The sequence below is a fragment of the Zalophus californianus genome, chromosome 15 (assembly GCF_009762305.2).
Source record: "Zalophus californianus isolate mZalCal1 chromosome 15, mZalCal1.pri.v2, whole genome shotgun sequence".
NCBI lineage: Eukaryota > Metazoa > Chordata > Mammalia > Carnivora > Otariidae > Zalophus > Zalophus californianus.
Genome location: NC_045609.1, coordinates 33379301 through 33392780, shown reverse-complemented (window position 1 = coordinate 33392780; position 13480 = coordinate 33379301). Strand labels below are relative to the sequence as shown.

Here is a 13480-nt window from a genome sequence, read left to right as displayed (position 1 = left end):
ATTTTTCATAATATTCCCTTATAATCCTTTGTATTTCCCTAGTGTCAGTTGTTATTTCTCCTCTTTCATTTCTGATTGTGTTTCTTTGAGTTTTCTCTCTCTCTTTTTAATAAGTACTGCTAACGGTTTATCAATTTTGTTGATCTTCTCAAAGAACCAGCTTCTGGTTTCATTGATCTATTGGTTTTTTTTAGTTTCTATTTTCTGTATTTCTACGCTAATTCTTATTCTTTCTTTCTTCTGTATAGCTTGTCTCTTAATGATCTGTGTTGGCCATATGACATTGCTGATATTTGACAGTTTTTGATTTGTAAAAAGAACAAAGTCATTTAACTCTCTCTAATAGTTAAAGAGCAAGGTAGATTCTGGAAATATAAAATAACAAATTATGTGATATGGTTTAGTCACTAAATCATGTAGCAGTTTGAAAGAATAAAGTCATTACCTTGGATGAAGAAAATAGGAAAAATCTTCATAGAATAGAGTTTCAGTTTCAATCTCTAATCATCTAGAGGGGCTTCTCCTGAACCTTCAGTTTTTTCTTGCTATTAATCGTTGAATTAACACCTGGTAAGCCCATCAGATTTTTGTGTTCATGTAGAATTTTTTTATGTACATGTTTTTATTTGAATACCAATTTTTATTCTTTTGGTCCCACATTTATTCTTTCAGTTCATTTTTTGTGTTTAAAAAAAAAAAACAAAATTTATCTCCCTAATCATTTTTAAGTGTACAGTTCAGTAGTGTTAAGTATATTCACACTGTTGTCAAACAGATCTTTAGAACTTTTTCATCTTGCAGAACTAAAATTCTTTATCCATTAAATACCTCTGTTCCCCCTCCCTGCAGCCCCTGGTTATGATCATTCTATTTCCTGTCTCCATGAAATAGACTATGTTAGATACCTCGTAAAAGTGGGATCAGAGAGTGTTTGTCTTTTTGGCTCATTTCACTTGGCATAATGTCCTCAAGGTTCATCCATGTTGTAGCATATGATACAATTTCCTTTCCTTTTTAGTTTTCTTTCAGAGTTACTTAAAGCAATTTTTATACAAAAAATACAAAAAGCTGTACATAACTAATGCAGACAAATTAAGGAGTTAGAAATAAGCATACACCTGTGATCATCATTGCAATCTATGCCATAAATCTGTCCATCACTTTTAGAAGTGTTCTCCCACCTTCTCACTTGTTATTATTTTAGGTCTTTTTAATTTATTTTTTAAAGACTTTATTTATTTATTTGAGAGAGAGAGAAACAGCATGAGAGGGAAGAGGGTCAAAGGGAGAAGCAGGCTCCCCGCTGAGCTGGGAGCCTGATGTGGGACTTGATCCCAGGACTCCAGGATCATGACATGAGCTGAAGGCAGACGCTTAACTGACTGAGCCACCCAGGTGCCCTATTTTAGGTTGTTTTAATGATAAAACACTTAATATAAGGTCTACCCTCTTAGCAAATTTTTAAAAGATTTTATTTATTTATTTATTTATTTATTTATTTATTTATTTATTTATTTAAGAGAGAGTGTGAAGGGAGAAGCAGAGGGAGAGGGACAAGCAAACTGCACTGAGCCTGGAGCTTGATGTAGGGGTGGATGTCAGGATCCTGAGATGACTACCTGGGCCGAAATCAAGAGTGGACGCTTAACCCACTGAGTAACCCAGGCACCGCCCCACTTAACAAATTTTTAAATGTACAATACAGTTTTGTTAACTATAGGCACTGTGCTGTTCAGTAGATCTCTAGGACTTATTTACTTTGTGTACTGAAAATTTGTACCCTTTGATGAATATCTCCCTCCCCTAGCCCCTGGAAAGCACCATTCTACTCTCTGCCTCTATGAGTTTGACTGTTTAATAGCCATAATGTAAGTGGTATAACGTAGTATTTGTTCTTCTGTGTCTGGCTTATTTCACTTAGCATAATGCCCTCTAGGTTCCTCTGTGTTGTCATAAATGGCAAGATTTCCTTCCTTTTTTGATGTTGAAAAGTATTCCAGTGTGTGTGTGTGTGTGTGTGTGTGTGTGTGTGTGTGTGGCACACACATACCACATTTTATTTATTTGTTGACTGATAGGCATTTAGGTTGCTTCCATGTCTGGGCTATGGTGAATCATGCTGCGGTGAACATGGGAATATAGATATGTCTTTGAGATCCTGATTTCAATTTCTTTGGATATATCCAAAGTGGAATTGCTGAATCATATTGTACTTATATTGTTGGTTTTTTTGAAGATCTTCCATCCTGTTTTCCAAGGTGACTGTATCAATTTACATTCCCAACAACAGTGTACCAGGGATCGCTTTTCTCCACATCCTCACCAACACTTGTTATCTTTTTTTTTTAAATAATATTCATCCTACCAGGTGTGAGGTAATATCCCATTGTAGCTTTTGCATTTCCCTGATGATTATTGATGTTGAGCACGTTGTCGTATATATGTTGGCTATTGATGTATCTTTTTAGAAATGTTTACTTTGCTCACTTTTAATCAGGTTATTTTTTTTTTGCTATAATGTTGTAAGAGTTCTCTATATGTTTTGAATATTAGCCCTTTATTAAATATATGGTTTGCAAATATTTTCTCCCATTTCATAGGTTGTCTTTTCATTTTGTTGATTCTTTCTTTTGCTGTGCTGAAGCTTGTTAGTTTCATATAATCTTGCTTGTCTCTTTTTCCTTTTGTTGCCTGTGCTTTTAGTATCATATCCTTTATTTTTAAGGCTGAATATTATTCTTTTGTATGTATATCCCACATTATCTTTAACCACTCATCTATCAATGGTCATCTCAGTTGCTTCAAACATTTTAGCTATTGTGAATAATGCTGCTATTAATATGAATGTGCAAAAATCTCTTCATGACTCTGCTTTCAATTCTTTTGGATATATAACCAGAAGTGGGATTGCTGGATCATATAATAGTTCTATTTTTAACTTTTTGAGGAACCTCTTCATGTCGAAGTTTTCACAAATTTAATTGCTGTTGCTTCTACTAAACAATCTGAAAATCTTTATTTCTTGATTAATGCAATTTTTTTTTTCATATCCAGGGCCCTTGCAGAATCTCCACCATCTGTAAACAACCTAAAGAGTGAACTTGGTGATAAAGGGAAGAATAAAGATGAAGGGGAAGTTTGTAACAATGAAAAAAAGGCTGCAGGTGTTTGTCTTGAGCCTCACCCAGAAGAGAAAAAGAAGAAACGTTCTGGATTCAGAGACAGAAAAGTATGGAACATAGTCTTATAAATTAGTCAGAACTGTTGTTAATTCTAAATTAGAATAATGCAGTTGAATCTCTTTTATAGTTTATTTCAGATGGTTCGTATTCTCCTTGCAGTGATATTCACCTTTCTGCTATTTTCTATCATGTTCGAAGGCAAATGTACTCTTGGAATGTGAAGTTAATGGGGCTAGTGAAAAGATCTAGGATTGGTAATCAGGATTTGCATATATTTTCTTCTCTCTTTTAATGCAGCTACTTTAGTTGATTCTTGCTTTCCAGATCTTTCTGACGCTAAATGTTCTTGGATATGTTGAGTCTTTTGTACAACTGATTTATGATGCCAAGTTGTAAAGTCAGAGTAACATCTCTTTGGAAATACACAAATATTTCCAAAAATTCAACTAATTTTGATGATAGTATAAACATTGAATGACTTCAACATTTTATATTTTGAACACAACCTGCTGTTATAGAGAAAAATTTGACCTCAGAAACCTCAGAAAAGACCTCAGAAAAATTTGAATTCCGGTATAGTAATGCCTATTATGCTGAGCATTTGAATTCATCAGACATGGGTGATGAAAAGTCAAAAGGATGAATTTCTTAGACATTTGCATGTTAATGTTCAAATTCAGAGAATTGCCTTCACTTGCTAAAATGTAGCTAACAAGTGCAACACGATAATTTGAGTTATTACTGTGTTGCCTTGTGTGTGTGTAGGGGGAGGGGTATATATTTGCAAGAAGAGTTCCTTAGAGAAATTTGGATTGTTTGTTTGGATGAAGTTATTAAATACGTCTTTTCATTTCTCAAATCCGTTTCTGATTGAGGTGAATTTGAACAAAAATGATGTATTATAAGTTAATTGTCAACTATCTCAGTGTTTCCACAATGATATATTTAATCTTTTACCCTGAGTGAATTTGAGTAAAGTTCCAATTTATCTTTGCCAGCAGTTTCATTTATAGTTTTACATTTTACAAAATAGAGCTAAAATTACCCAAATAAGCATTTATTTTTGAACTTTCCATTTTCTTATCCTGCTTTCTGCTCAACAGTGACCACATATCATACTTCCCAGGTAAAAATGAAAGCTGATCAGCGTAATTTACTTAATTTAGAACTCCATGGCTATAAAACCTTTCTAATCTATTTCTGAAATAATTCTTCTTTCACTGAAGTCTCAATGGAAGAGCTATGTTTTCCCTATTCAAGGATAACCGTTCCACATGTCATCCTGTTTCCCCAAGAACCTGTTTCAACATTTCTTCTGTCCAGTTTTCTCAGTTGCTCTGTCTTTTCATTTATTACATAGTATACATAGACATGTTAAAGATTTTTCCATCTTTAGTAAAATAATAAATTGCATTTTTCAGTGTGTTTTTTTGTTTTTTATTTTTGGTTTTTTTGCCATTCACATTCTTTCTCTGCTACACCAAACTGCTCCAATCTCTACAGGCTGTCTTTGACATCCTCACTTTTCACTTAAACTTTTTCGTTTTGTTCTTTTTATGTTGTCTTGAATTTTATGTAATATTTCAAATATTCAGTGAGAAAAAATAGAAACTACTATAAGGAACATACATATATCTGACATTTATTTTTGTCAAGTTTTAACATTTGACTATATTTGCTTCAGTTTTTTTTTTAAAGAAACAAAATGAATATAAAAAATACATTGCTGTATACTTTCCCCAGTCCCATTTTTTCCCTCTTTTTCAGAGGTAAACCATTTTCTTTAATTTGTGAATTATTAATGCCATGCATGGCCTGGTTGTTTTGTGTGTTTTATTTTTAATTACAAAAAAATTCCCAGGTGCAAAGAGTTAGGACAGTCCTATCACTCAGTTTACATTATACTATTGTTGTACGTGCTTCTTTCTTTTATTTAATATTTATATTCTTTTATCTTGTTTCATTTGATTTATTTTTTAATTTTTTAATTTTTAATTTTATTGTCCCCTTTGGCACGTCGGGTCCTGAATTCTGAAAAATTCTCACACACTGCTTCAGTATTGCTTCATGGCCATTTCTTTTCTCTTGGAACTCTTCTTAAATGTATCTTGGATCCTCACAACCTGTACTGCATATCTTGTAACTGTTCTTTTATAGTTTTTCTCAGTAGTTCTTCCCTTACTCTCCTGGGGCCTCTTTTCTTTTTCTTCCCATTTTTTTTAATGGTGGTAAAATAGTTAAAATGTCACATTTACTATGTTAACCATCTTTAAGTGTACATTCCATTACAGAGTGTCAGCATTTTCTCACCACCCATCTCCGTAACTGTTTTCATGTTATAAAACTGAAAATCTATACCCATTAAAAAGTAACTCTCTACTACCCCCTTCCCGCACCCCTGGCAACCACCATTCTGCTTTTTCTCTATGATTTTGAATGCGAAAAGAACCTCATACAAGTGGAATCATATAGAGTATTTGTATTTTTGTGACTGGCTTATTGCACTTTCATGTAATGTCTTCAAGGTTCATCATGTTTTAGCATATGTTGGAATTTCCTTACTTTGGGGAATATTCCAGGATATGATATTTTGCTCATCCACTCATCCATTGATAGATATTTGGGTTGTTTCCACATTTTAGCTGTTTTGGAAAAATGCTATGAATATAGGGAAACAAATATCGATTGAAGACCTTGCTTTCTATTCTTTTGGGTATGTACCCAAAAGTGAAATTGCTGGATCATATGGTAATCCTATTTTTATTTTCTTATGGAAGCACCATGCTGTCTTCCACAGTGATATGCCATTTTGCATTACCACCAGCAAGGGTTCTACTTTTTCATATCTTTGCCAACACTAGGTATGTTCTCTTCTTATATTAGCCATCGTAACAGATGTGAGGTGATATCTCAGTACAGTTTTCATTTGCATTTCTTTTTTTTTTTAAAGATTTTATTTATTTATTTGCGAGAGAGAGAATAAGAGACAGAGAGCACGAGAGGGAAGAGGGTCAGAGGGAGAAGCAGACTCCCTGCCGAGCAGGGAGCTGGACGTGGGACTTGATCCCTGGACTCCAGGATCACGACCTGAGCCGAAGGCAGTCGCCTAACCAACTGAGCCACCCAGGCGCCCTCATTTGCATTTCTGTAATGATCAGTGATGTTGAACAACTTTGTATGTGCCTAGTAGTCAGTTGTATATCTTCTTTGTAGGAATGTCTGTTCACATCCTTTGCTAATTTTTTAACTCTGTTGTTGTTTTTTTTAATTGTTGAATTTTAGGAGCTCTCTATATAATCTGTTAACTTCTTGTCAGAAAATGATTTGCAATTATTTCATCTAATTATGTGGTTTGCCGTTTTACTCTGTTGACATTATCTTTTTATGCACAAAATTTTTTTTTTAAGATTTTATTTATTTGACAGAGACAGTGAGAGAGGGAACACAAGCAGGGGGAGTAAGAGTGGGAGAAGCAGGGTTCCCGCTGAGAAGGGAGCCTGATGCGGGGCTCGATCCCAGGACCCCGGGATCATGACCTGAGCCAGGCAGATGTTTAATGACTGAGCCACCCAGGTGCCCCTACGCACAAAATTTTTAAAATTTCATGATGTCCACTTTGTCTTTTTTTTTTCTTTGTTGCTTATGCCTCTGGTGTCATATCTAAGAAATTATTGCCAAATCTAATGTTGTGATGCTTTCGACCTATGTTTTCTTCCATAAGTAATATAGTTTTAGGTCTTTCGTTTTGGTCTTTGATCCATTTCAAGTTAATTTTTTTGAAGATTTATTTATTTTAGAGAGAGAGTGTGTGCACAAGAGCGGGGTGGGGTAGAGCAGAAGGGAGAGGGACAAGCAGATTCCATGCTGAGCATGGAGCCTGTCTCAGGGTTCAGTCCCACAACCCATGAGATCACGACCTGAGCCAAAATCACAAGTTGGACACTTAACCAACTGAGCCACACGGGCACCCCTCAAGTTAATCTCTTTCTTTCTTTTTTTTTTTTTAAAGATTTTATTTATTTATTTGAGAGAGAGGGAATGAGAGAGAGCACATGAGAGGGGTTAGGGTCAGGGGAGAAGCAGACTCCCTGCCGAGCAGGGAGCCCAGTGCAGGACTCGATCCTGGGAGTCCAGGATCATGACCTGAGCCAAAGGCAGTTGCTTAACCAACTGAGCCACCCAGGCGCCCTTCCCTCAAGTTAATTTCTTAATATGGAGTTAGATAAAGGTGCAACTTCATTCTTTTGTATGTGGATACCAATTTTTCCCAGCACCGTTTGTTGAACAGACTGTCCTTTTTCCAATAAGTGGTCGTGGCTCCCTTGTCAAAAATCATTTGACCATGTGTGTGAGGGTTTATTGTTGCCTCTGTATTCTATTCCAAAGGTCTATATGTCTGTCTTTATGCCAGTACCACATTCTTTTGATGACTGTAGTTTTATAATAAATTTTAAAATCAGGATGTAGTAGTCCTCCAACTTTGTTCTTCTTTTTCAAAATTTGTTTTGGCTATTCAGAGTCCCGAGAGATTCCATGGTGCATATTAGTTGTTTCCATATCTTGGCTGTTGTGAATAATGCTTAATGCTGTATTGAATATGGGAGTACAGATATTTCTTCAAGATACTGATTTCATTTCTTTTGGATATATACCCAGAAGTGAAATTTCTGGATGATGTGATAGTTCTATTTTTAATGTCTTGAGGAACCTCCATACTATTTTCCATAGAAGCTGAACCAATTTACATTCCCACCAACAGTGCAAAATGGTTCCCTTTTCTCCATATCCTCACCTACACTTGTTATCTTTTCTAGCTCTTCTTTTTGTTAAAGATTTTATTTATTTATTTCAGAGTATATGGGAGAGAGCATAGTGGGGGGGGCAGAAAGAGGGGAGGGCAGGGAGGCCGACACGGGGCTCAGTCCCAGGACCCCCGGATCATGACCTGAGCTGAAGGCAGACACTTAACCAACTGAGCCACCCAGGTGCCCCTCTTTTCTCTCTCTCTTTTTAACATTTTAAAGATTTTTATTTATTTATTTAATTGACAGAGATTGAGAGAGACAGCGAGAGAGGGAACACAAGCAGGGGAAGTAGGGGAGGGAGAAGCAGGCTTCCCGCCGAGCAGGGAGCCCGATGCAGGACTCGATACCAGGACCCTGGGATCATGACCTGAGCCAAAGGCAGTCGGTTAACCAACTGAGCCACCCAGGCACCCCTTTTTTTTTAACATTTAAAAAAATATTTATTTATTTATTTTAGGGAGAGAGAGAGAGAGAGAGACGGAAAGCAAGTGCTGCACATGTGCATGGGGGGGGAGAGGCAGAGGGGGTAAATCTTCAGGCACACTCCCTGCTGGGCATGGAGCCTGATGCAGAGCTCAATCTCGTGACCCTGAGATCATGACCTGAGCTGAAACCAAGAGTCGGATGCCCAACCAGCTGAGCCACCCAGGCACCCCATCTTTTCTCTTTTTGATTTGAGGCGTGAGGTGATATCTCCGTATAGTTTCGAATTGCATTTTCCTGATGATTAGTGATGTTGAGCACCTTTTCATGTATCCATTGGCCATTTGGATGTGTTCCTTGGAAAAGTGCCTCTTTAGGTCATTCTGCCCATTTAATTGAATTGGTTTTTGTAGGTTTTTTTGTTTTCGTTTTTGCTCTTTTTTTTTTTTTTTGGCTTTGGAAAGTTTTTATTTTAATTCCAGTTAACATACAATGTTATATTGATTTCAGGTATACAGTATAGTGATTCAGCAATTCTATACATCATCCATTGCTCATCATGACACTTCTACTCCTTAATAATCCTGTCACCTGTATAACCCATCTCCCTACCCCCCTCCCCTCTGGTAACAATCAGTTCTCTATATTTAAGAGTCCATTTTTTTGTTTGTTTCTTTTTAAGTAGACTCCTCACCCAGTGTGGGACTTAAATTCACAAACCTGAGTTTGAGCTGAGATCAAGAGTCAGACACTTAACTGACTGAGCCACCCAGATGCCCTAAGAGTCTGGTTTTTTGTCTTTTTTCCCCTTTGCTCATTTGTTTTATTTCATAAATTCCACATATGAGTGAAATCATATGGTGTTTGTCTTTCTCTAACTGATTTTCATTTAGCCTTTTACCCTCTGGATCCATCCATGTTGTTGGAAGTGACAAAATGTCATTCTTTTTTATGGCTGAGTAGTATTCCATCGTGTGTGTGTGTGTGTGTGTGTGTGTGCGCGCGCGCGCGCGCGCGCACACACACGCACACAACCTCTTCTTTATCCATTCATCTATTGATGGACACCTGGGTTGCTTCCATATTTTGACTTTTACAAATAATTCTGCAATAAGTAGGGGTGCATGTATCTCTTCAAATTAGTGTTTTTGTATTCGTTGAGTAAATACCCAGTAATGGAATTACTGGATCATATGGTAATTCTGTTTTTAATATTTTGAGGAACCTCCATACTGTGTTCCATAGTGGCTGCACCAGTTTGCATTCCCACCAACAGTGCACAAAGGTTCCTTTTTCTCCACATCCTCGCTATCACTTGTTGTTTCTTCTGTTGTTGATTTTAGCTGTTCTGACAGGAGTGAGGTGATACCTCATTCTGGTTTTGATTTGCATTTTCCTGATTAGTGATGTTGAGCACTTTTCCTGTACCTGTTGGTCATCGCTAATTCTTCTTTGGAAAAATATTCAGGGGTGCCTGGGTGGCTCAGTCGTTGGGCGTCTGCCTTCGGCTCACGTCGTGATCCTGGGCTCCATGGGTGGCCGGCTTCTCCCTCTCCCACTCCCCCTGCTTGTGTTCCCTCTCTTGCTGTGTCTCCCTCTGTCAAATAAATAAATAAAATCTTAAAAAAAAAAAAGATGTCCTGTGTTCATGGATCAGAACAATAAATATCATTTAAATGTTTATACTACCCAAAGCTATCTGTACATTCCATGTAATACCTATAAAAGTTCCATTCACATTTTTCACAAAAAAAGAATCCTAAAATTTGTATGGAACTACAAAAGAACCTGAGAAAGAAGAGCTAAGCTGGAAGTATCCCACTTCCTGATATTGAACTACATAGTTATATTAAAACAGTGTATTCTGTCATAAAAATAGAACGTATAGACCAGTGGCACAGAATGTAGATCCCAGAAATAAACCCCCACCTATACAGTCAATTAATATTTGACAAGGGAGCCAGGAATACTCTATGGGCAAAGGATAGTCTCTTCAATAAATAGTGTTGGAAAACTTTATAACCACATACAGAAAATGAAATTGAAGCCTTATTTAAATCATGCACCAGATTTAACTGAAAGGTATTAAATACTTTAACATAGGACCTAAAACAATAACACTTGTAGAAGCTCCCTTAGAAGGAAGCTCATAGAAGGGAACTTAGAGGAAGAGCTCCTTATATTTCTTCTTGCAAAGAATTTTTTGGTTATCACACCAAAAACACAAGCAACAAGGAAAAATCAACAAAGGCAAGTATTGCAAATTAAGAAGCTTCTGCAAAACAAAGGAACCTGTCAACAAAATGAAAAGACAACCTACAAAAAAGTATTTGCAAATCACATATTGAAAATGGGGTTAATATCCCTTTTCTTTCTTTCTTGATGAGTCTAGCTAAATATCTATTTTCTTTTTTTTTTTTTAAAGATTTTATTTATTCATTTGAGACACAGAGAGATATGGCGAGAGAGAGAGAATGAGCAGGGCGAGAGGGAAAGGGAGAAGCAGGCTCCCTGCTGAGCCAGGAGCCCGATGTGGGGCTTGATCTCAGGACCCTGGGATCATGACCTGAGCCAGAGGCAGATGCTTAATCATCCAGAGCCACCCAGGTGCCCCTCTATTTTATCTTTTAAACAACTGACTCCCAGGGGCTCCTGGGTGGCTCAGTTGGTTAAGCATCTGCCTTCGGCCCAGGTCATGATCCCAGGGTCGGGCTTCCTGCTCAGTGGCGAGTCTGCTTCTCCCTCTCCCTCTGCCTCTCCCCCTGCTCATGCTCTGTCAAACAAATAAAATCTTAAAAAAAAAAAATACAAATAAAAAACTAGCTCTTATTATCACTGATCTTTTCTATTGTCTTTTTATTCCCTATTTCATTTTCTTCCACTCATCTTTGTTATCTCCTGCATTTTGCTGTGGGCTTAGTTAGTTCTTTTTCTAGTTCCTTGAAGTGTGAGATAAGTTGTTTATTTGAGATCTTTATTTTTTAAATATAGGTGTTTATTGCTATGAATTTCTCTCTGAGAAATGTTTTTTGATACATTCTGTAAGGTTTGATATGTTTCCATTTTTGTTTGTTTCAAGATATTTTTAAATTTTTCTTTTCATTTCTTTGTTGACCCATTGATTTTTCAGGAATATGCTGCTTAATCTCCATGCATTTTTGACTTTTCCAGTATTCTTCTTGTAATTGATTTGTTAGCTGCATAGCATTATGGTCAGAAAATATGCTCGTTACGATTTCATAATCTTAAATTTCTTAATTTTCTTCTTAAATTTATTCTGACTTGTGGCCTAATGTGATCTCTCCTGTAGAATGTTCCATGTGTGCTTGAGAATAATATGTATTCTGCTGTGATTGAATGGAATATTCTGTAAATGTCTTTTAAAATTCATTTCATCTAAGTCCAAAATTCATTTTGTTTAAGTCCAGTGTTTCCTCATTTATTTTCTGTCTGAATGGTCTGTCCATTGTTCATAGTTGGAGTATTCAAATCCCCTACTGTTATTATATTGCTGCATAGTTTTCCCTTCAGTTCTGTTCACATTTGCTTTATATATTTAGGTTCTCCATGTTAGGTGCATAACTAGTTAGAAATGTTATATTCTCTTTATGAATTGACCTTGTATCATTATATTATTCTCTGTCTCTTGTTACAGTTTTTGACTTAAAGTGTATTTTGTTTGGTAGTATAACTATTCCTGCTTTCTTTGGCTTCCATTTTCATGGAATATCTATTCCATCGACTTTGCTTCAGCCTGTGTGTGTCCCAAAACCTGAAGTGAGCCTCTTGTATGCAATAAAGTTTTTTTTTTTTTTTGCCATTCTATTTCTTTGATTGCAGGATTTAATCCATTACTTTTAAAGTAATTATTGACAGATATGGGTTTACTATTGCCATTTTGTTGTTTTCTGAGTGTTTTGTAATTCCTTTATCCTTTTCTTTCTCTCTTGTTCTCTTCCTTTGTGATTTGATCATTTTCTATAGCAGTGTGCTTAGATTTTTTTTTTTCTTTTCACCTTTTGTGTATCTGGTATAGGTTTTTACTTTGTAATTTCCATGGGGCTAACTTAACACATCTTATAACAGTGTATTTTAAGCTGCTAACAGTTTAACTTCTAATGTATACAAAAGCTCTACAATTATTTGCCCCCAGTATTTTAATATCACAGTTTATATATGTTGTTTATCCAGTTACAGATTATTGTACTTCTTTTTAATACTTTTTTTTAAACCTTCATGCTAGAGTTAGAAGTGTTTTACCCACCACCATTACAAAATTAGAGCATTGTTTGTTTTAAGATTTATTTATTTATTTGTCAGAGAGTGAGAGAGAGGGAGGGCACAAACAGGTGGAGTGGCAGGCAGAGGGAGAAGTAGGCTCCCCGCTGAGCAAGGAGCCCGATGAGGGACTCCATCCCAGGACTCTGGGATCATGTCCTGAGCCGAAGGCAGACGCTTAACCAACTGAGCCACCCAGGTGTCCCACAAAATTAGAGCATTCTGAAATTAACTATACATTTACCTTCACCAGTGAGTTTTACATTTTTATTTGTTTTTCTGGTACTGGTGTCTTTTGGTTTTAGGTTCAGGAATTACCTTCTTTTTTTAAAAAAAATAAGCATTTATTTAAGTAATCTCTACACCCAACATGGAGCTCAAATTCATGACCTCAGGATCAAGAGCCACATGCTGTACTGACTGAGCCAGCCAGGCAATTCAGGTTCAGGAATTACCTTTAATATTTCTTGTAAGATTGATCGAGTGTTGATGGACTTCTTCAGCTTTTGTTTTCCTGGAAAACTCTGCAGTGTTGCAATGTGTGCTTCTATGGATTCATTTTGTTTAGAACTCTTGGAGCTTCCTGGATCTGCATGTCTGTCTCTTTCCCCAGATTGGGAATGTTTTCAATCACCATTTCTTTGAATAAGTTTTCTCCCTCTTTCTCTCATTCTTTCTCCTTCTGGGACCCTAGTGGTGCACATTTTGGTCCATTTGATGATATAAGTCCCTTAAGCTATCTTCATTTTTTTTCATTCTCTTTTCTTTTTGTTCCTCTAATTAGGCAGTTTC

General features: G+C 36.4%; 1 protein-coding gene across 9 annotated transcripts in view; it reads left to right on the top strand.

The window, feature by feature from the left end:
• Nucleotides 1–13480, top strand: part of MICU1 (mitochondrial calcium uptake 1) — a 240699-nt gene that overhangs the window by 64707 nt on the left and 162512 nt on the right. For all 9 annotated transcript variants that reach the window (XM_027596470.1, XM_027596471.2, XM_027596474.1 and 6 more), the window contains one exon: nucleotides 3055–3229. In XM_027596470.1, coding sequence (XP_027452271.1) covers nucleotides 3055–3229 — 175 coding nt within the window. The remainder of the gene's footprint in view (nucleotides 1–3054; nucleotides 3230–13480) is intronic.